Source organism: Pteropus vampyrus, unplaced genomic scaffold (assembly GCF_000151845.1).
Source record: "Pteropus vampyrus isolate Shadow unplaced genomic scaffold, Pvam_2.0 Scaffold23, whole genome shotgun sequence".
NCBI lineage: Eukaryota > Metazoa > Chordata > Mammalia > Chiroptera > Pteropodidae > Pteropus > Pteropus vampyrus.
In genome coordinates, this window is record NW_011888804.1 from 3988336 (window position 1) to 4010768 (window position 22433).

The 22433-nt window shown below is 51.8% G+C and overlaps 1 protein-coding gene across 2 annotated transcripts; it reads left to right on the plus strand.

Moving 5' to 3' along the window:
- The first annotated feature begins 191 nt into the window (after positions 1-191).
- On the plus strand, positions 192-22340 carry PLBD2 (phospholipase B domain containing 2). Of its 2 annotated transcripts, XM_011355829.2 has the most exons (12): positions 192-547; positions 7691-7784; positions 9518-9676; positions 11062-11162; positions 11379-11593; positions 16505-16602; positions 18697-18857; positions 19506-19601; positions 19865-19936; positions 20495-20647; positions 21238-21400; positions 21620-22340. In XM_011355829.2, the coding sequence occupies exons 1-12, from the start codon at positions 258-260 to the stop codon at positions 21785-21787; spliced, it is 1770 nt and encodes a 589-aa protein (XP_011354131.1). In that variant the 5' UTR covers positions 192-257; the 3' UTR covers positions 21788-22340. The 2 variants fall into 2 exon arrangements, with proteins under 2 accessions (XP_011354131.1, XP_023384011.1); XM_023528243.1 differs by lacking the exon at positions 20495-20647.
- Positions 22341-22433: the final 93 nt, after the last annotated feature.

Genomic DNA, 22433 nt, shown 5'->3' on the forward strand with positions numbered 1-22433 from the left:
TTACTCCTTGCAACCTTTCTCGAGGTTTGAAAACAAAAAGTTGAGGGGAAGTGCGCTACGCGGGATTTTAGGAGGCGGACAGGGTGCCAGGGCTCTTTAAGATGGGCCCCGCCCCCTACGTCCCTCATCCGGGCCCCGCCCACCCCGGAAGAGCTCGGCCCAAGTCCCGCCCCTTTCCCGCGGCTCGCGGTCTCCCAGCCCTCTGAGGCAGAGCGCAGTCACGTGAGCCCGGCTGCGGCTCCCTGCTCCGGGCTGTGATGGTGGCCCCGATGGACCGCTCCCCTGGAGGCCGCCTGGCCGGAGCTCTGACGCGGACGCTGGAGCTGACCCTGGTGCTGGCTCCGCTGGCCGGGCTGTTCCTGAGCGGCCGGACCAGCGCAATCCAGACCCCGGGGAGCCGCTGGGGGTCAGAAGGGCCGGTCTCACCCGCCTCCCGCAGCCGCTCGGTGCTCCTGGACCCCCAGACGGGCCAGCTGCGTCTGGTGGATGGCCGCCATCCTGACGCTGTGGCTTGGGCCAATCTCACCAACGCCATTCACGAGACCGGGTAAGGGTTGGCCCGATACCGCGCCGAACTAGCCGAAGAGGGAGGTGTGTGGGCTCCAGGCCTTGTCTGTCCCTAGGACCAGCCTCTTGCTGGTGTCAGTGTCCCTGTCTCCCTGGGGGTCAGTTTCTCTCATCTGAGGATGCAGTACCAACATCTAGACCAGGTCCCAGGTTGGGTGGAAGCTAATGCATCTTCTCAACTCATGGGAGCCAGTCCCCTCGCCTTCACTCTGGGGTCACTACCTCTGTCTCCCCCTAGAGGCCAGTTTCTGGTCATCAGGGCCATAGTGGCTTCCTCTGGATCCAGTCCATGGCTGATGGGTGATACAATAACGCCTATTCCCACAGAGGCCAACTTCCCTTCCTCATAGTTCACTTCCCTGCACTTGGGTCTGTAGGGTGGTGAGCTCTCTAGTAGACTTAACTTTTAACTTCCTTGATTATACCAGCCCCTTGCCTGGGTTCCAGAATCAGGGCAGCACAATTGAGCCTGGGTTCCAGACCAGCCAGAAAACAGAGGTTCCCTAAATTCACATAGACCCAGATAGTAGCATTGCCTGAGTTCTGCTCCTCCCCTCCTTTTTCTCTCCGGGTTCAGGGGACAGTTGCTTGGCCAGATACTTAGTATAGAGCCAAGTGCTCCATCCTGGACAGTCATGATTACTGTCCTTATCAGCGGGACTGTCATTCTGATGTGTGACTCACTTAACTCCTCTGCCAGTCTGGGCTCCCATTTCTCCTGGATTTTGAGGATGTGCTTTGGCTGGGAGGCTGGGTGATGCCCCTCTCAGGCCTTGTACCAGAGCTCAGGCCCATTCATTCATTCGTTCACTCACCTGGCGTGCTTGGCCTTGGAGACACAGAGATAAGCAGGTGGGGTCCCGATCCATTGAGGAGACAGTGCCAGAAGGGAAACCTGAGTCAGTGGGAGTGAGGACAATTCTGCTTCAAAACCTTGTCAGCAGGGCCCAGGCCCTGGACCCGGCTTTGCTGGGGATCTTAGAGAACTGAGTCCCCAGCTCCCATCCCATCCTGGGCTCATCCCAGTGCTGAGACTACACAGCCCCCTCCAGCAGGCATGGCCTCCTCCCACTGCTGCCCGCATCCATTTTGCTGGCGTGCATTAATTCCTGCAGGTGTTGGGGAGACATGGACACTGAGGACACCCTCATTCTGGTGCTCTGTGGCACTTGGGAGGGTATCAGATAGACAGACAGAAGGGCGATTTGGGGGAGAGGACTTGCTGTAGACACAGGAGCCGGGTAGAGCTAATCTGGGTTGCCTCCCAAGGAGAAGAGGTCATAGAGTCAGCTGGCATCTCGGGAGGGAACCAAGAGCTCTGTGGCTCCGTGACTCTGGAATCTGGTGACCTATTCTCTGCTGACTCACATGTTTTGGCCCTACTTAGCAGAGCCAAGAGGGCATGATAGAGCTCTGCTTGGATGCCAGCTAGAGGAGAAGACACAGAGGTGAGGCCCAGCCTGGGGACAGACAGGGCTGTGGCTGCAGGAGGCCCCCCAGGCCGCCTAGCTCTCAGTTAGAGAAAACGAAAGTGGAGGGAGGGCTTCCTTGGTTCTACTGGTTCAAAGCTCTTCCAGGCCCAGCTCCACCGCCCTGGCCTTGGGCAAATCACTTCACCTCTCTCAGCTTGTTTTCCTCACCCGAAGGTAGGGCTTGAAGGGAAATCAGTGGGATCACAGAAAGCACTTCTGTGTATTTACCGAAGGAAGGAATGAGTCAAGAGAAGGGAGCGGGTATAGGTGTTCTCTGCCCCTTTTACAGGCGAGGAAGTTGGAGAAGCGAGCCCAGGTCTCTTTCACGCTTCACTCACTCCCTTCACCTTTCCAGCACCTTTTCTGTCTGGTCTCTCGTTCTGTCCTCTCAGACTCACATGCCCCTTTTCCTCTGAGTCCGACAGCACTTGGGGCTATGATGTAAGGAAAACTGTATCGGAAGTCCCCGTTTTATAAGCAGAGAAACTGAGGCCCTCGAAGACACTTTCTTGAGAACTCAGGGGTAAGATGAAAGAAAGCCACGTGGGTGTGCCGGCCTCTGGTCAGCAGAACCTCTGATTCGTGGGTAATCGCCTCAGTTTTTGAAGGGTGGAGACCAGGCATTTGACTCTTCACCTAGAATGGGGATCCCTTTTTTTTCCCTGGTCCCTAGATTTCGCCACTGGGGATCCTGAGAGAAATTCCGCGTCCACTTTCCCCATAATCTCTCCTCTTTCAGTGGTGCTGTATCTGACCTCGGGCCAACATTCCCCAGCCAGCCCGGGAGCATTTAGGATTTAGTGCCTGGGGATCAGAAATGCCTCCAGGTATGTCTCAGAAAAGTCACAAAAGATAAACATGCCCTCAAAAGTGAGAGAGGAGTGATAGCCACAGATAGGGTGGGCCCTCCACCTAGTGAGGGTGTCAGGGGAATGCCGTACACCCAAGCGGGGTGGTGATTCCTGCCCATTGCACATGAATGGCCTGGCTTTTCCCAAATGTGGCCTCTTGATTAGACCCTAGAGTCAGCTCAGAAAGGTTAGCCGCTCCTGCCATAAAAAAGATTGGGTTAACAGATCCAGTGCTGCCAACTTTTTGTCTTTGTCAAGCAAGCGCACTGAAAACAAAGCAGAACTATGTTTATTAACTTCTTTCCCTTTTATGTTTTATCTCGTAAGGAATCAGCTGTTTCAGAACCAAACAAGCAGAAAGCACACAATCTCTGAATAAAGATTAGTCTTTAACGGGCACATTTAGCTTTAGGAACACGCTCTCATCTGTGTTTTTCCCAGGAGCTGAGGTAGAGTTTCTCAGAGCAGGCCACCAGCACAGCTGCCGACGTCCAGGCCTTCCCATTTTACAGATGAGGAGCTGAGCCTGGAAGGTCAAGGTGTGGACTATGAGGCAGAGTCTCAGGTTTACTCACTGAGCTCTGGGACACTTACTGCAGGTGGCAGTGGCGCTGAGGATGGCGAAGACCTTGCAGGGTCAGAAGAAATCCTATTAGGGTTTAGGGCCTGAGGCAACAGAAAGATCTTCAGAGATTAACCTGGGGGTGGGGGCGGGGAGCTGGGAGCAAAACCTCACAACTGGGAACCTCCCCAAGCAGGGTTTTCTGAGGACTCAGGCAAAATGAATAAAAGTCATCTAAATTCAGTCACCCCAGGGGCCCTTTGGAATAAGGTTACCCCCCCGAAACAAAGAAAGGAATAAAGCCAAAATTGGGGAAACGGGGCCCGGCAAAACCTGGGGGAAGGGGGGTGGGGCGGGGGGGAATTCACTTTCCACTCATCCTCTCCTTCCTGCCCAGTCATGCTGCACTTCTTTAAACTTTTATAATTATTAGGAAAGTAATTAACTTTTCCTGGCAAAAGTTCTCGCAGTTTCAAAATGTGGGATGGGATGCAGGAGATAAAACTCAAACCCTCCCCCCAATTTTTTCTTTCCGTATATAACCACTGTTAGCTCTTTCTTCCAGAATGTTCTGTGCATAAAGAGGCCTAAACATACATACACACGCATGTGTATAGGTATATATATGTCTGTGTAATGCTTTTATACACGGGGTTATCTGTGTCTACTGTTAACGTAAGACATGTCTAAACCCGTAGAGAATTTTTATAAGAGCCAAAGTGAGGACACGTGCCAAGGAGCAAGGTATCAGACGCTCCTGAGTGTAACAGATTTGCAGCGTCTTTTATGCATCTGATTACCTGGCGGTGGGAAAAGGCAAGGTTGGGATCCGATTACGGGATAGTTGACAAGATTCTGTACTCTCTCGACGGTGATTATTTCAAAGGTATGTTAACCTAGATGCACAGACATAACAGTCAGGGCTTAGTTAAGGCAAAGATAAACCTTTTACTAAAAAGTTGCATGCCGGGGCATGACTACTCACCGTGAGCTGCCCCGTTGGGAATTAATGATCAAAGCACTCTGTGAGGTTACTTTCCGTAGAACCCCCTTTTTCTTATCCACACTGCCGTTTGTCGCTAATCCTTTTTCAGAAAACAAAACAACTTTGTTTCTTTGTCTCTGACACCTTGTCAGCACCTGGCATTCTAGAAACCCATTGAATGTTTGGCTCGATTATCCTGTCAGCTTCCTGATGACAGACTCTTTGGGAGGGTCCAGTTGCCCTGGGCTATGGTGAAAACTGCTATAAACGAGGCCCCTCACAGCCATCTCTGAGGGCTCTGTGAGCACCTGGTCACAGGATGGGTTCCTAAACGCTGCCTGTCTCCAGGGCCTCAGCCCGTGGCCTTGACTGAGCCCAGGCACCCCTTGCAGGAGCAGCTGTTTACTAGGAATGGACTGGAGAGAGGCTGCTGGCCTCGTTTAAAACTGTCTTACCAGCCTTTTCGGTTTCATGTAGTTTGTGTTTGGTGTCCCTCGAGCCCTGCTATTTTTTATTTTTATTTATTTTTTTTTTTTTATCATGGGGTGGGTCTCATCTGGGGCCCTGTTATAATCTTCCTCCCATCACCAAACTTGCTGGTCTTCCCTAACTCCCCTCAGAGATTCTCAATGAGACAGATACTTAGGGGGCGTGGAATGTGTGTTGTCTCCGGGCAAACGCCATAGCAACCCTCTGAAGTGGGACTCGCTAGCCCCACTTTAGAGAAACTGAGGCCCAGAGAGGTCAAGCAGTTTGCCCAGAGATACACAGCTGATAGGAGAGAGACCTGGCCATTCAAACAAAGTCCGGGGGACCCACACACCCAGATGCTCTTTGTACTCCACTCTCCTGGAAATGTATGGAAATTTAAACATTCATTCTAGTCTCTTGTGCTTCTCTGTCCCTATATATATGATTTTATGAGAGTCTTTATCCTGAAGTTCATGGCTCTCATCTTCCTTTAATAAGAACTAACCTTCCCCACCACCAAAAAACCCCACAAAACTCAGCTGAGTTAGAGGCTCAGAGCACTTGCTCTGGAATCTTAGTCTAAGCTCTGCCGCTTACTTGCTGTGTGACCTTGGGCAAGTGACTTCACCTCTCTGAGCCTCCCTGTGTTCCCACATCTGTAAAGTCAGGAGAATAAAACTCATGTCAGAGTCTTGGGAGAATTTAGAGAGAGAAATAAACTTGTGATGTGCTTAGCACATGCCTGGGGGCTGTCATTAGCCACCATGGTGGGGGATGCTCATTATCAATCCCCACATCTCATTGGCCCCAGGGTTCTTTGCCTTGGAACTTTCACAGTTCAGGCTTCCTTGTTTTACTTTCCTTTTTCTCTGCCGCTTCCCTAGAAAGCTCCTACTTAAACTTCAAAACCCAAAGCAGCTGTAAGCTCCCCGGTCTTTCTAGATTTTACTCAGCAGCAGGAGTGTACCTCTTCAGGACACCCCCTTGGCATTTTATTCCTTTTCTCACCATAGCCGTTACCCTGTTATGTCATCATCTGTTTGCGTGTCAGTAACACCCCCTCACCCCGACGTTGGCTTTTGAAGGCCAGGACTGAATGCCATTCCTCCTCATATACCCTCAGCGTCTGGCACCCAGTAAGCACTCAGAGGCTTGCTTGCCGGAAGTATTGCTTGTGGTTGTGTTTATAGTTTTTCCCCTCCAGAGTTGCCTCTAGGGCAGAGCTATTCTTGTCCTGGAGCTCTGTGGTGGCATTTCAGCTAACTTCCCATGAGATAGCCCTGGCCGTGCCTGGCTCTCCCTTGTCTTGTGGCCTCTTCAAGTTCCCATGAGTGTCCTATTGCCCTCATTTTCTTCATAGAACCTAAAGGAACAGATTGACAGATTAGCTGTACAAAAATGAAAACCTCTATATGGCAAAAACAAAAGCAAAGATAAATTAAAATGCAAATATCTTTTCAATATTAGTGACAAGCCAAAGGCTAATACGTATATAGACAGTTTCACCAAGCAACAAGAAAAGGTTTAAAAAAACACACTAGAGAGAAATGAGTAAAGGACAGGAACCAAAAACTATAAATGACCAATAAGAATAAGAAAATATATGTAACTTAACTAATTAAAAGACTATAGTTAAAACAACATGATTGAATTTTTCATCTATCTCCTTAGGAAAGATGAAAAAGACTGATAGGAATCATTTTAAGCAAAGGAGTGGGCAGACAGGACCAGCAGGTAGAAATAGTCTCGGGCCATACCCCAGACGTCCTGACTGGAACTGGCTTCCGAACAAGATCTTCAAGTGACGTGGATGCACATCAGAGTCTAAGAAGCTCTGCCTCACAGGCGTGGGGGCCAGCCTGCCTGGAATTGAACCCAGGCTCCCCTCTTTGCTACTTCTGCTCTTCGGCAAGTGTATCAGCTAGTATTGGGCAACAGTGCTGTGTAACAAATCACCCCGCAAACCCCGTGGCTTAAAACAACAACCATTTATCCTCATGGGTCCTGGGGTAGCCGGGGCAGCTCTGCAGACCTGGTCCACTCCACATGTCTCTTATATTTCTAGGGCCGGTGGGCTGGCCAGGGCATCTTATCATAGCAATAGCAGAGGCCCAAGTGGGCAAGGAGAAACAGAGGTGGCCTCTTGAAAGTTAATGTTATAACTGGCACACAGTCACTTCCACCCACATTCCTCCAGATGGCCAAGGCAAGTGAAATGACATGACTGAGCCCAGATCAAAGGAGCAGGGAAGGACACTTGGCCATTCGTGGAGGGACTGTAAAGTGACTCAGCAAAGGGCACGGATATGGGGAGAGGGGACAGCCATACGCTCTCCCGCAGCAGTTACATAACTCCGCGCTTTAACTGCCGCCTCTCCTGCATGACGGAGACAATGCCCGCGCCTGCCTTGCAGGATTGTAGGATCGTCCAGAGGATTAAAGAGCTGACAGATGAGAAAGTGTGCAAAACAGTGCCTGGCACAGAGGAGGACCTCCGTAGATGGGAGCTGGTGTCATTGTGGGGGTGGGAACGAAGGTTAGTGCAGCTCTTGCGGGGAGGCCGTTTGTCAGTGTCTATAAAATTAAAGCCATTTTGACCCAGCGTTTCTCCTTTTAGGGGTTTAGCCTGACAAGTGCACAAAGACAGACAGTCACGTGAAAGGCAGTGCATCACCGTGTTGTTTTTTATGGTTTAACACTGGAAGTGGCTGTGCGTCAGGCTGTGGGCCAGTTTCACGCCTGTCTCTGCACTGACCAGGTGTCCCCTCTCCTCCCTCTCCAGGTGGGCCTTTCTGGAGCTGCACACCAATGGCCACTACAGCGACAGCCTGCAGGCCTATGCTGCGGGCGTGGTGGAGGCTGCCGTGTCTGAGGAGGTAAGGGCCAGATGGAAGAACCTAGGGCTCCTGTCTCCCCTACCCCACCAGACGTGTTCCCCAGGGAGCTTTGGAGGGTTCTGAGGTATTGCAGAGTGGGCCCCCTGCCTCCAGCCCTCCATCCAGTTGGAGAGAAAAGGCTCACACGCATTCATTAAAAATTAACATGAGGTACTATTTGATGAGTATAAAAAATATGCAACATAGTCCAATGGAGCATAATTAGAAACGAACACCCAAACTAAACCCTACGGTGTTGCTGGTACCATCGAAGTCCCCTCCCAGCCCTAACCCCTGGCTTCCCTCCCCGCAGAGGCACCCACCACCCTAAATGGGGTGCCCCACATTCCCTTATGTATATTCATTCGGTCATTTTATATTGAGATATAATTCATATGCCATAAAACCCACCATTTAAAGATACACAATTTAGTGTTTTTTTTAGTCTCTTCGTAAGGTTGTGCAGTCATCACCACTATGTAATTCCAGAACATTCTCATCGCCCCAGGAAGAAACCCCGTACCCATTAGTAGTCACCTCCCTTTTCTCTCCTCACCCCAGCTCCTGGCAGCTGTAAATGTACTTTCTGTCTCTATAGGTTTGGTTATTCTTGACATTTTATATAAACGGAATCCTACAGTATCTGGTCTTTTGTGACTAGCTTCTTTCACTTAACATCATGTTTTTAGGGTTCATCCCTGTTGTGACGTGTGTTGGCACTGCATTCCTTTTTACGGCCAAATGATATTCCATTGTATGGATATGCTGTTTATCCACTCATTAGTGGATGGACATTTGAGTTATTTCAACTCCCTTACTTTTGTTAAGTTAGTTTTAGTACATGTGATGAATCCTTAAACAACCTGTTACTATGCTTTACTTGATTTGGGGCTTTATAAAAGTGATAATCATACATTTCAGAAGTCGGACAATATCAGAACTAGGGGAGGCTATGGTGTGACAGCCAGGCTCCTACACCATGGGTGGAGGTGTGACACCCACTTTGGAAAATAACTTGGTATCAGCTCGTAGAGTTGAACACACACATGCCTTGGGACCTCGAGGCCCCTCTTCATAGGTGTGTGCTTATGGTGTGTGTGAGGTGTTTAAAGCAACCCCAAGGCGGGGACACCCAAATGCCACCAGTGGGTGAGTGGGTAGCCAGATGTAGAGTCACACAGCGCAGTACAGTAGAGTGAAAACGAATGAGCAACGTGGATGAAACGGATGCATGATGGTGAGGGGGAAAGCGCACGTCGCAGAGGACAGCGCACAGTGTGGCAGCCTTTTATGAAACCCACAGTCCTCATTCTGACACCTGCTTGCAGTTTTGGATGCCTTCCTGGGACCTCAGTGTCTGGGGAGATGGTCAGACACTGGGCCAGGCTCATGTTGTGTTGACTGACCAACTGAATACATATATAGATTGGGGATCCCCAAGAAGAGGGGAGATGTAGTCTAGGACAGATTTTGAGTGCTAAAGGCTTTCAAAGGAGGGGGGTGCCCAGAGGCGTTGGGCTCTGTTGGGGGTAAGAGCTGGATGGATGAGAAGGGCCTATAGGAGGAGGAACCAGCAGCGTGGGCAAAGGCGCAGAGGTGGCCACACCAAGGTGCCAGCTCTTTGGAGACCTGGATAGGGGAGAGGACCCTGAGCCCAAGTGGGGAGCCAGTGGGGTCCTCAGAGCAGCGAGCAGCTCGCCGCCCTGCCGTCGCCCACCTCGCCCACCCCACAGCTCATCTATATGCACTGGATGAACACGGTGGTGAATTACTGCGGCCCCTTCGAGTACGAAGTCGGTTACTGCGAGAAGCTCAAGAGCTTCCTGGAGGCCAACCTGGAGTGGATGCAGGAGGAGATGGAGTTGAACAAGGACTCTGCTTACTGGCACCAGGTGGGGGCAGCCGCCATGCTCAGTGGGATGGGGTGGCGGCTTGGGTCTGCTGTGGGGGCCTGCCACCGCTGTGGCTGCTGCTCTTCCAGCTGGTGACTCACTTGTCTCTCGCCCCTCCTGGCCAGCCCTTTGGTGTGTCCATTATCTCCACCCTTTCTAGCTGACCTGTCATTCATCCGTCTGTCCAATCGCCCTCTGTCCTCCCTTCTATCCATCCACTTGATGGAACGCCAGCTGTCCATCCTAGCCTAGCTCTTTCTCCAACCCATTCTGCCCTCCTGCTGTCAGAGGATCTCCGTAGACACGTCATTCATTGTTAGCATGTTGTTTTACTTACATACAAGGGAGATGGCTTGCTTGATTGATTATATCTGATGCAGGTGAAAATAGTCTTTATAAAGAAAAAGAAAACTAGAAAACCTAGAACGTTTGGGGACAATGACTTGTTTTCCGTTGCTCGTGTGAATTGCCGATTAGCTGGCTGCTAACAGAGAGACCCAGGCAGGCGCTCTGCCTTTGGGCTGCTGGCCAGGTCATTGATAAAGTCATGTATTTATGGATTCCCCAGAACACCTCAAGAGTTCAACTGTGAAGTACACACCACAGGTGGTCTCTGGAAAACGGCTGTCAGTATCCGTTAGCACCTCCACTCGCCTAGACCAGGCGTGCACCTTTCCCTCAGAATTTCTCACTGTGCACCCACCCGCCTCCTACTCATATCCTTGCTGGAACAGGCTCTTCCTCCTTCCCGTCCATCCATCCACCCACCCAACCACCCATTCATCTATCCACCCATTCATCTACCCATCCATTCACCCACCCACCCATCCATCCATCCACCCATCCATCCATCCATCCATCCATCCATCCATCCATCCATCCATCCATCTTGTAGGTGCTAAGTGCCTGGGGTATGCCCAGCACAGGCCAAGGCCCTGTGGGGGACACAGTGATGATACTCCATGGTTATAGAACGATGACAATAACAATGGGGAGAAGTCAGCAGTATGAGACAGGTGCCCTGAGGCAGCAGCATAGCCAGTAGCTAAACTCAGAACGGAGAACTGTCAACAGTGTGCCAGGGCAGACTGGGAGGCTTCCTGGAGGAGGGGGCTTTGAGCTGGGCTTTTAAGTAGGAGTAGCATGGGGGTTGGTACAGGGCAGGGACACACAGTTAATTAATTGAAGGCAGGAGGGTGCTTGGCATGGAGGGTGGTGATGGTTAAGAGGTGGTCAAGGCTGGCTGGAGCCTGGAGGGTACACCTGTGCCTTTCCTGCTCTGTCTGGATCCCCAGGCCAGAGCCCTTCCCACTGTAGGAGAAGGTGTGAGCCTGGGGGAGAGGCCTCACCCTCCCTCTGCCCGCTGCCCTCTGCCCCCTCCCCAGGTGCGGCTGACCCTCCTGCAGCTGAAAGGCCTAGAGGACAGCTATGAAGGCAGTGTGACCTTTCCAACTGGGAAGTTCACCATCAAACCCTTGGGGTTCCTGTAAGTGCCACCCCCAGAGTGGACAGGGTAGGGGAAAGGACCACACACCTCGTAGGCAGACAGACCTGAGTTCCAGCACTGGCTCTGCCACTTTGGGGCTACATGGTCTCCGAATGGTCACCCAGCCACTCAGAGCCTCAGCTTCCTCCTCCGTGAAATGGGTCTGTGACAGCACTTAGGGCAGGCGTAACCGTCTGGCGCCCTGGCCCTCCTCAGCCTGTTGCAGATCTCTGGGGACCTGGAAGACCTGGAGCTGGCCCTGAACAAGACCAAGACCAGGCATACCCTGGGTGCTGGCTCCTGCTCTGCCCTCATCAAGCTGCTGCCTGGCCACGGTGACCTCCTGGTCGCCCACAACACCTGGAACTCCTACCAGAACATGCTGCGTGTCATCAAGAAGTACTCATTCCAGTTCCGGCAAGGCCCCCAAGGTGGGTGGGTGTGGGTGTGTCTGTGCGTGAGCGTGGGCGTGGGCGTGGGCGCAGAGGGCAGGGTGCTAGGAGATGTGGCCTTGGCCCCATGCACACCACAGTGACTGAAGGCTATTTTAACAGCTCGTCTAATTTTTAACATGTTCATTTCCTTTTAGTTTTTTTTTTTTACAAGGTATATCAGTTGACTAATGCCACATAACAAATCACCCCCACATTTAAAACAACAAAACCTTAAAACACAACACAACCATTTGTTTTTGTTCACATGTCTAGGGGTCACCTGGGTGGTTTTGTTGTCCTGGGCGAGGCCTGGCTGATCTTGGCTGGATCACTGATGCTTCTGTGGTCAGCTGGGGTGAGCTGGCTGACCTAGCATGGTCTCATTCCCATGCGTGGGAGTTGGACAGGTGGGCTTCAGGGTCTTTCGTCCTCCAGTAGGCTAGAGCAGGCTTGTTCGTGTGACATCTGGGCAGGGAAATGCGGAAGGTATCGTGAGGGCTAGTTTAAACTGGCACAACATTCTGATGCTCAGAACAAGTCAGGTGACCAGCTCAAATTTGAGAGAAGGGGAAATAGACCCAGTCAATGAGGCGAAGAACCGCAGAGGCACTTTGCAGTGGTGTGGATGCAAGCACGTACAGAATGACAGCCATTTTTGCAAATAGTCAGCTACGTGAGTAATGCAGGCATGCACTCTTCCTGTCAAATGTAAAATCTTTGCAGCTAAGGCCCAGATACCCCATATTGCCTCCCCCCAATTCCTATCCCCGGTGTCAACCCCAGAAGTAGCCGTTGCCAAATATTTGCAGGACCTCCTTTTTGGCCAAACTTAAAAACTTAATGTCGCCAGGAGATGACGAGAGGGTGGGGAAATGAATACTTTCACTGAATGCTAATGGGAGCAGAAGTTGGCACAACCACTTAGAATAGGGACCCAGCCCGCACCTAATAAACTTCAAAATCTGTCACTCTTAGGACCCAGTAATTCTCTGGCTCAGATCTGTCTCTACAGAAACGTTTCAGTTTCTGCACAGGGAGTGTGACCAAGGATGTCGCCTGCAGTACTGGTTTGGAGACAACCTAATGCCCATTAATTTAAATCTAAGTAAACTTCTGAATTGACGTTAATATGGAAAAGTGTACACAGATTAGGTCTGTCTGATTTTGAATGGTATGTAAATGGAAACGTGCCAAATGTGCCCGTGTGTGTCTTCTGTAAGTTATCCATGCTGTTGTCCATACGTAGATTTATCATCCTCAATGCTGTATATCTATTAACACTTCAATATCTTTTTGAAAACCTGCAGAAGTCATACACAAATGTTATAGAAAATTGGAAAATAACAGCAAAACATATGCACACGACGAAAATCACTCGAACATCCCACAACCCGCAAGAGATCATTTCTCTGAATGTTTGGTTATGTTTTGTTTCCTAGACTTTTAAAAAATGTTTCTCAATTTTTCATTTGTTTTCGTTTATTTTTATTATACTAGTAATACATGAATACATACTCATTGCCACAAATTCCAGCAACAGGTGAAGAAATACATCTCCCTTGACACCCTTCTAAATTCCAGACTTCTCCTCAGAGGAAACCACTGCCATTTTGATCTGGCTCCATCTAGAATTTTTTGGATGCATTTACATGTGTATAGAAAGACCTCTTTAAAATGAACAGACCTTCAAGCCCGATCCCGTCTGATTTCGGAAACTAAGCAGGTTCGAGCCTGGTTAGTACTTGGATAGGAGACCACCTAGGAAAACCAGGTGCTGTGGGAGTAAAAAATAAAAAAATAAAAAAAATAAGGGACTGTAAGCTGACAAGTTCCTTGCAATCTGTGATGTCAACCAAGGGTTGCCTCACCTAAAAAAATTAAATTAAACCAAATTAAATTATTGACAGACCTTATCTTTTAGAAAAGCTTTAGGGGTACAGGTGAATTGAGTAGTTGGTACGGAGTTCCCATGTACCCCCCTCTCACTTTCCCCTGTTACTCACATCTTGCATTAGTGTGATACCTTTGTCACAATTGGTGAACCAACATCGAGGCGTTAGATATCAGCCGAGAAGTCCAGAGTTTACATTCAAGTTCACTCTCCGTGTAGTAGAGTTTTATGGATTTCGACAAACGCACAATGACATATATTCACCATTACAGTATTATACAGATAGCTTCACGGCCCTAAAACATTTGTTTTCTGGGTTTTTGAAAAAACATAGATCATACCACCTGGGTTGTTTGCAACTTGCTCCTTTTGCTCAACAAGCCGGCTTTGGAGAGTTCTCGATATTGCCATGTTCTGTCCACTTTTTAACAGCTGGATATTAAAATTTAACTCATTCCCAGTCGAGGATTTGGGCCATTTCCAGCAAGCAACAGGGCCCTCAGAGATGCTTCCTAGTAGAAATGCCGGGTTAAAAGATGGGTGTAATTAAAATTTTAGTCTCTAGATAGATGTAGCCAAATTGCCTCTAAAATTGATTGAGCCAATTTACACTCCTGCTACCAGTACGCAAGGGTGTCAGCTGTCGCCACAAATTTGCCAGCACTGGATGTTGTTGTTCATTTCAATTTTTGCCATTCTGACAGGTGAGAAATGACATCCTAGACTGTTTATTAGCTTTATTGATGGATAGCTTACATACACGTTTTAGCGTGTATAATTTGATGGGTTTGGACAAACATGTGCAGTCATGAAACTCAGTAAAGGTAGAGAACATCGCCATCACCCCAGAAAGCTCCCTCTGCCCTTTGCTTTCATCTCCACAAACCCCCTCGTCCCCCAGGCAACCACTCTTCGATTTCCTTCCCATTTAGGTTAGTTTTGCCTGTTTTAGAACTTCATATAAACCTGCATTCATTTACAATTTTTTCTGGTTGTAGTCTTATTTTTATTTACTTACTTTATTGAGATGAAATTCACATGACATATAATTAACCCTTTTCAAGTGAAAGATTCAGTGACGTTTAGTACATCCACAATGTTGTACAACCTCCACTTTTATCGTTTTCCAGAGCGTGGTCATCACCCCAAAAAGAAACCTGTCCCCATTAAGTAATCAGTCCCCATTCCCCCTCGCCCAGCCCCTGGCAATTTGCATATTCTGGGCATGTCGTGTAAATGGAGTCACACGGTAGTTTTATTATGCGTGGCTCCTTTTACTGAGCATCATATTTTCAAGGCTTATCCATGCTATGTCAGTGCTTTATTCCTTTTTATGGCTGAGTAATATTCCATTGTATGGATAGACCACAGTTCGTTTATCCGTCCATCTATTGATGGGAGTGTGGGTTATTTCGACCTTTTGGCCCTCTGCTAATTTTTAATAATTAAAACAAATTACGTAGGTAATCCATGTTCACAGTAGAATGTTAACAATGTAATGGAGCCCAAAGAAGGAATAGAAATCAGTCGTAATTCACTCTGCCTTCAGCCCCCCAAAAGCTGCCATCGATGTTATTTGCCTTTCCGGCTTCAGCTGTTTCGTTGTGACTTTGTGCTTTTTGTTTCTAATTATTTGTTGGTTAGAAGTAGCTTCAGGTGTCCTCACCCCTACCCCAGAACCTCTTGTACCTGATAAGTGCTGCTCTGGTTATACGATACTTTTCTTTATTTTTTATGGTACTCTTGGTGGTAGGCCTGTCTACTGCATGCCCACTGTTGTGCTAGAAGCTCTTTACCTCTGCGGTCTTGTAAATTAAATCCTTATGATTGCCCCGCGTGGAGACGAGGGGTTATCATACCCATTTTGCAGATAAGGAAACTGAGGCTCAGAGAGGCTAAGTGAGTTGCTATAGGCCAAACAATAAGGTGCTGGGCCGGAATTCTGCCTAGGTCTCTTCTTCCCAAAGCTCGTGCTCACGTATGACCCCGCATTCCCACTTCTGGGTGTTTATCTAAAAGAAATGAAATCAGTATTTTGAGTTGATATTTGCATTTCCATGTTCGTTGCAGCGTTATTCACAATAGCTGAGATGTGGAAGCAGCCTAAGTGTCCCTCAGTGGGTGAACGGATAAAGAAAATGTCATATGCACACACAATGGAATATTATTCAGCCTTAAAAAAGGAAGGAAGTCCTGCCATTTGCAACCACAGGAGTGGACCTTGAGGACATTACGCTAAGTGAAATAAGCCAGAGACAGAAAGACAAATACTGTGTGATCTCACTTTATATGTGGAATCTAAAAAAGTCAGACTCATAGAAGCAGAGAGGAGGATGATGGTTGTCAGGTGAGGGGTAGGGGAAATGGTGGCGGGTATTATTCAAAGGGTGCAAGCTTCCAGTTAGAAGACGAGTAAGTTCTAGAGATCTAATGTACAGCAGGGCGACTATAATGAACAATACTGTGTTGTATACTTGTAATCTGCTAAGAGAATAGATCTTAAGCGTTCTCATCACACACAGAAAGGAAACTGTATGAGGTGACAGATGTGTTAATTAGCTTGATTGTGGTCATCATTTCACAATGTATATACGTATCAAATCATCACATCGAATACCTTAAATACAGACTTTTTTTTATAGACCATTTTTATTTGTCAATTATACCTCAGTAAAGCTGGTGGAAAACTCTCCCTACCCCCAAATAAAGCTCACACTCTTAGACTTCTAGATATCATCCTCTGAGTTATCATTTTTACAATAGATCTTTGCAATTTAAAAGAAGAGGGAAAGCCGAAAAGGCACTACAAAAATAGATATGTGTTTTGCTATTCGCTTTCACACACACACACACACGCACATCGAATAGGTGGTAGGCTACATGGAAAAGCAGGCATGGGGGCATCCTCTGCGGCCTGCTGCTCCCCAGGCTCCCAAGGCTCGTTGGGTGGGGGTGCCAGGGCCCCACATGGGCTTGCGTGACCAGCACCCCCCTAACCCAGCACGCCCTCCCCACAGAGGACTCTCCCCTGGCTCCTGGCAACAAGTTGGTCTTCTCGTCCTATCCCGGCACCATCTTCTCCTGTGACGACTTCTACGTCCTGGGCACTGGGCTGGTGAGTCCCCCTCCGTGTCACCTTTCTTTCTCCCGGGGCTGCTTCTCCCCGGGTGGGCAGTTGGGCACGGCTCCCATCGCCATCCCAGGGACAAGGCCCATTCTCCCGTGCTGGTGCTTGGACGCCGGTGGGGTTTGTGTGTGTGTGTGTGTGGGGGGGGGGGGGTGCATAAAATGCAGATTCCCAGGCCTCCAAAACCTGCAGCCAGCCTGGGGCTCTGCACTGCGACGCAGCTCCTCAGAAATCCCTGGTCTCGGGGCCCTTATGTAATATCCTTGACCTCAATGGCCTCCTTCTGTTCTTACGTATTTAGGATAAACTGTCCCTCTCCCGCACGACCTTGCTCTAAAATACTGCCCTCTCTCTTGCTTTCCACAAAACCCCTCTAATCTAGCCAGGTCTTCTGAATAAATGTTGTTTATGATGTTTTTATCGGTTTTCCTGGCCGGGGTCCAAACTCGTTTAGAAATCTGTCCCTGGCACCCGTCGTGGAGCCAGTGAGCCCTGTGATCGCCAGGGCAACGCTGCAAAGAAGGAAAAACATGGCTTTAAAAAAGATACGTGGGCAGAAACCGCGAATTCCCTGGGGAGAGGGGGAGGGGAGTGGGGAAGGGGAGTGGGGAAGGGCTCTTTTCTATTAGTTTTTAGAGGGGAGTGTGGGGTTTGGTCCCCTTAAGTTGAAAGAGGCATGAGAAGACCAGGCAGCGGCCAACGGGACCCCCGTGCTGCACTCTGGGGTGGGGACAGCGGATTGAAGCCATGGAGAGGACAGCGAAATTTACAGGTGGACAGTTTACCTTCCATCCGGGTCCTGAACTGGTTTTGTTTCCCAGACCCCCGTGGCCATCTGGGGAGCTGTGAGCCTCTTCCCAGAATGTTTTTAAGTGCGTAAAGCAAAATATGTGGGATTAGAAAGGAAACCAATTATACCGAAATGTGTTTATCAAAATTCTGCACAAGTCGACTTGAAATACATGTGCTGCTTTATTAGCACATTACATTACAAGCTCTGGTGGCAGGTGTGCCACCTCCCATCATTTAGAAGTAACGAGGAACAAACGATGCTTTGCGATATATGCAACCCTGTCGTCTGTTGGGAAAACATCTGTGATTTCTGTCAGCGGCGGTCTCAGGTACCGCCAGTGCCTCTGTGGCATGTCACCTGCGTTAACAGCGGAAGGAGAGGCTGGACTTCAGTTGGATGTCAGTGGAACTAAAGATAGAATGTTTTCCCCATCCAAGCCCGCGCGGACTCCCTGAGTTAAAAACTCCCCTGCCGTAGAGAGAGGAAGCTGCTCCCGGGGGCTTTGGAGGCCGGGCTAGTCTGACTCCTGGCCACGGTTTCGGATGCTAAGAGCAGCCGGTCGAGTGACAAGGAAAGGACAGCGGGAGGGAGTGGAAGGAGCTGTTCCTGCCTGGGCTTGGCCTCTCGGAGGCTCGCTTGATAGATTCCTCTTGGGAACATCACGTTTGTGGCTAGCGCTGTCTTTTAGCTGTTTTCCAGCGTTGTATGAGAAAGGGAGAAGCATGCTAATATCCTGCTATAGGAGAACGAGCACTGATTTAAGAGCTGGAAGTTTGGGGATCGAATCTTGGCCCATCTACTTACTGGCCATGACCTTTGGAAAGTCTCTTAGCTTCTTCGGGCCTCAGTTTACCACTCAGTATGAAGGGGCATTAATAGTCATGCTATGTTTTTCCCGGGAGGACCACGAGTTTATTGAGATTATAATAGTCTGCCAGGCTAACAGCCTCAAGCCACCCAGTTTCCCCTGCGAAACCACGAGGAAGGGGTAGAAACGGGCTGCCGCCTCTGGGGAGAGTTGACCGACCTGGTGGGAGGCGTGGGTCCCTAGGAGCAGCGCCCTGGGCTCTTCAGTGGCTCTTCCCCCCTGGCAAAGCTGGATGCATGATCATGAATCCCCCTCGATGCTCATGCAAGAGACCGGCGAGGACCAGGCACTTGAACCAGAATGTGAAGTTTCAAAACTTAAATAGTCACTGTATGAACCGCGACTAGAGCAGCACTCTGCCAGTGGTGGCAGCAGGCCCGGCCGTACGTCAGGTGGCCCTTCAACGCAGCGCCCCCCGCAGGTGACACTGGAGACCACCATAGGCAACAGGAACCGGGACCTGTGGAAGTACGTGAAGCCCGAGGGCTGTGTGATGGAGTGGCTGCGCAACACCCTGGCCAACCGCCTGGCCGTGGACGGGGCCACCTGGGCGGATGTCTTCAAGACGTTCAACAGTGGCACGTGAGTGGGCTCCTGGCACTGTGGCCTCCCCACCCAAGAAATGGACCAACCTCCCCCTAATCCTCAGACCCAAGGAGACCTAATGTGGCACCAGGGCCACACACCCCACACCCTCGGCAGAGCCCTTTCACAGATTTTCAGTAGAGTCGGAAGGAGTCCTAGAGTCCCCTCTCTTGTTTTATACATGGGGAAACTGAGGCTCAGGGAGGGAAAGCATTTGCCCCTCCCTTACCTGCTCCTCCACCCAGGGAAAGGTCCCCAGAGGAAGGACAGAAAGAGAATTTGGAACTTGAGCTCTGGGGACAGTGAGGAGGTTCCATCCGAGGAGGTGGACATGGGCGGATGAGGACCCTGTGAATCAGAGACACCAGACCTGGATAGTACAGGGTCTTCGACTGCCAGGCAGAGGTGACCTTTGTCCCAGTAAGCAGCAGGGGGCCAGAGTCCTCTGGAGCACGCCAACCACACGATGGGAGAAGAGCTTGAGGACAGCTGGTCAAGCTGCAGTACCAGAGTGACAGTCAGATGGCCAGACAGCCCCAGGCCACCGTGCCCCGTGATTCCTGGCTGTGTGGAGCGCTGGGGGCAGGGCGCTGCTGGGGCTGTGGCCCCGGGGTCTGTTCAGTCCTCCCTCCCCGGGCTCGGCAGGTATAACAACCAGTGGATGATTGTGGACTACAAGGCGTTCGTCCCCGGCGGGCCCAGCCCTGGGAGCGGGGTGCTCACCATCCTGGAGCAGATCCCGTGAGTACCCTGGAAGGTGGGGCAGGGCGCCCCGGGCAGAGGGGACTGCCCAGGTAAAGGTGCGCGGCAGGTGTGCTGACATGTGCACAGGCCGGGAAGATCTAAGGGAGGCGAGGTTGGGAGAGAAGGCCACCCCGACTGGGGCTGAGCTCCAGGCCGTCGTCTGCCTCCAGGCAGTGGGAGCCAGCGGAGGTCCTTGAGCAGGGCAGGGCCCACACGAGCCCCTCTTCTCACTGCTCCCGCCACATCTCTCCTGGTCCCAGGGGCATGGTGGTAGTGGCCGACAAGACTTCAGAGCTCTACCAGAAGACCTACTGGGCCAGCTACAACATACCGTATGTGTCCCCCACGCCCCGTCCCGTATCTGCTCCACGCCTGGCTCAGCTCTCCCTTGGCAGGTTTGGGGTACAGTCGTGGGGCTTAGATCAGCATCCGTGTGACCACCCAGTCTGTACCCACAGCAGTGTGATGGGGGTGGCCCGTCTCAGGTACTGACCCCTGCGTGGCTCCCCAGCGGGCTCTGCTTTAGCTGGCCTGCACCCCATCACCTGACGCTGACTGTGCTTTCCCTGGGTTCTGTCATTTGACCCTACAACCACCGCACATGCTCGCCACAGCGCCCGTTCCCACGCCACAGACAATGAAACCAAGGCCCTGGGAGAGTGCCTAACTTGCCCAGGGTCCCATAGCTGGTCAGTGATGAGGGCAGCATGTGAAGCCATGTCTCTTGGACCCCCGGAGCCCAAGCTTGGCTACACCCCCAAGCCATGCCCCAGCGCAAACAAAAGGCGTTTTTATCGCCCTCCCGACTGTCGTCAGGGCTTCAGCGCGCCCCTGGCCACGGCCAGGCGAGGTCAGTGGCGGTCGTGAGTGACCGTCCTCCTCCCCGGCAGGTCCTTTGAGAGTGTGTTCAATGCCAGTGGGATGCAGGACCTGGTGGCCCAGTATGGGGACTGGTTCTCCTACGACGGGAGCCCCCGGGCCCAGATCTTCCAGCGGAACCAGTCGCTGGTGCGGGACGTGGGCTCCATGATGCAGCTCATGAGGTGCGTGGGGGACGGTGAGCCCGGATTCACAGGCGGCGCCCTTTGTGCTTCGCTGTGACGCAGTCACCCTCACAGGAAGCCCGGGGGCCGGCAGGGGAGGGTGACAGTGTGTGACAGCTGGCCCAGCAGTGCCGTGACCTCGCTCAGCGCGAGTCCTTTGCCACCTGCATGGTACACATAAGGATGCTGAGCCGCTGCTGAGTGACGGACCACCCTGTGCTGGGCACTGTGCTTGGTACTGGAGATGAAGGCACAAAGCCTGTCCCTCACTGTCCTCAGGGGGCACCCTGTCCCGTGGAGATGTAGGAATCCATCAGGCACTCACGCTGATGTGGATGTGTAACCAGGACTGTATGCGTCCCCAGAAGTGCTTTAAGCGGACAAGATGGGTCTCTAGCCTGACTTGGGACGGGGGCCCCAAAGGAGGGATGCCCGGGTGGAGGTCCGAATGACGAGGATGGGATGACAGAGGTGAGGGGGCGAGGGACCCCAGCAGTGGGAGGGGTCCGGGCACATGAGAGCAGGTGGCCGTCTCCTTCCTGGCCTCCGCTTCCCAGCATGACTGGTGGCCCCTCTCTTCCCGCACCTAGGTACAATGACTTCCTGCACGACCCGCTGTCACTGTGCAAAAGCTGCAGCCCGCAGCCCAACGGGGAAAACGCCATCTCGGCCCGCTCTGACCTCAACCCAGCCAACGGCTCCTACCCCTTCCAGGCCCTGAGCCAGCGCTCCCATGGGGGCATCGATGTGAAGGTGCTGCCCCACCCCAGGGCCTGCGGGTGGGCGTGGTCAGCGTCCTCGCCAGGGAGAGGATGGGGTGAAGGCCACAGTCAGTGCAGATGGCAGGGCAAGGTCTGAACGGAGCTGTGGCTGGAGTCCAAGTTAGGGCGGGTGCCAGGGCCCCCTGGGTGGGGTCAGCTTGGAGCCCAGCCCGGGTGGCCACTCAGCAGCCTGCTCTGCCCCGGCCCCCAGGTGACTAGCGCGGCGCTGGCCAAGGCCTTGCGCTTTCTGGCAGCCAGTGGCCCCACGTGGGACCAGCTGCCGCCTTTCCAGTGGAGCACCTCGCCCTTCAGCGGCCTGCTGCACATGGGCCAGCCCGACCTCTGGAAGTTCTCGCCCATCGAGGTCTGGTGGGACTGAGGCACCGTCTCCGCCCTGCTGCCTTCTGCGCCTGCTGACACAGCAGGGCCACCCTGCCGGCTGCCACAGTGACCTCCTGCCCACTCCCTCCGTGGCCTTTGCCCCTGCTGTGCCGAAAGCCAGGACCTGGGTCTGCCAGGTTCACGCTCGTCTTGGTGTCTCCTCCTGGGTGGGGCAGGGGACCTGATGGGGCCCAGAACTGACCCTCTCACCCGAAGTGGGTGAGTGCCCCCTCTGCGACTGTCACCTCTTGTCTGTGTTTCTCTCCCCGTTCTCCCTGCTGCTCTCTCTCCCACCCTGGGCCCCGTCCCGAGGGATCAGGTTCCAGAGCCCGCAGTGGGGCAGGAGGGGCCTGTCTGGTTCCTCCCTCCTGGCATCATTCCTGCCAGTGGCTCTGGAGCTTGTGGGGTTTCAGCCCCCCGAGATCTGGGCATTACCTGCTGTTGGAGTCGTTCCTCCCAGACACCAGCCCCAGCCCCTCTGCTCCCTTGGGAAGCCGCTCCCCGTTTCCCGTTCTGGGCAGCTTCCTCAAGGACAGAAACTCAAACAAAAACCAAAGTTTCTGATGACTTGTGGCTGGAGGGGCCTGCGTGTCCTCCCTCCAGGGGCACGCAGGAAGGGGTGGCAGCCCACATGCTCCAGCCTC

Bases quoted from the DNA above. Each gene is read 5' to 3' on its own strand.
- PLBD2 (XM_011355829.2), top strand. From the start codon at position 258: ATGGTGGCCCCGATGGACCGCTCCCCTGGAGGCCGCCTGGCCGGAGCT. The intron at 19,937-20,494 runs GTATGTGTCCCC...CCTCCCCGGCAG, and splicing joins TGGGCCAGCTACAACATACC to GTCCTTTGAGAGTGTGTTCA. The intron at 21,401-21,619 runs GTGCTGCCCCAC...CCCGGCCCCCAG, and splicing joins ATGGGGGCATCGATGTGAAG to GTGACTAGCGCGGCGCTGGC.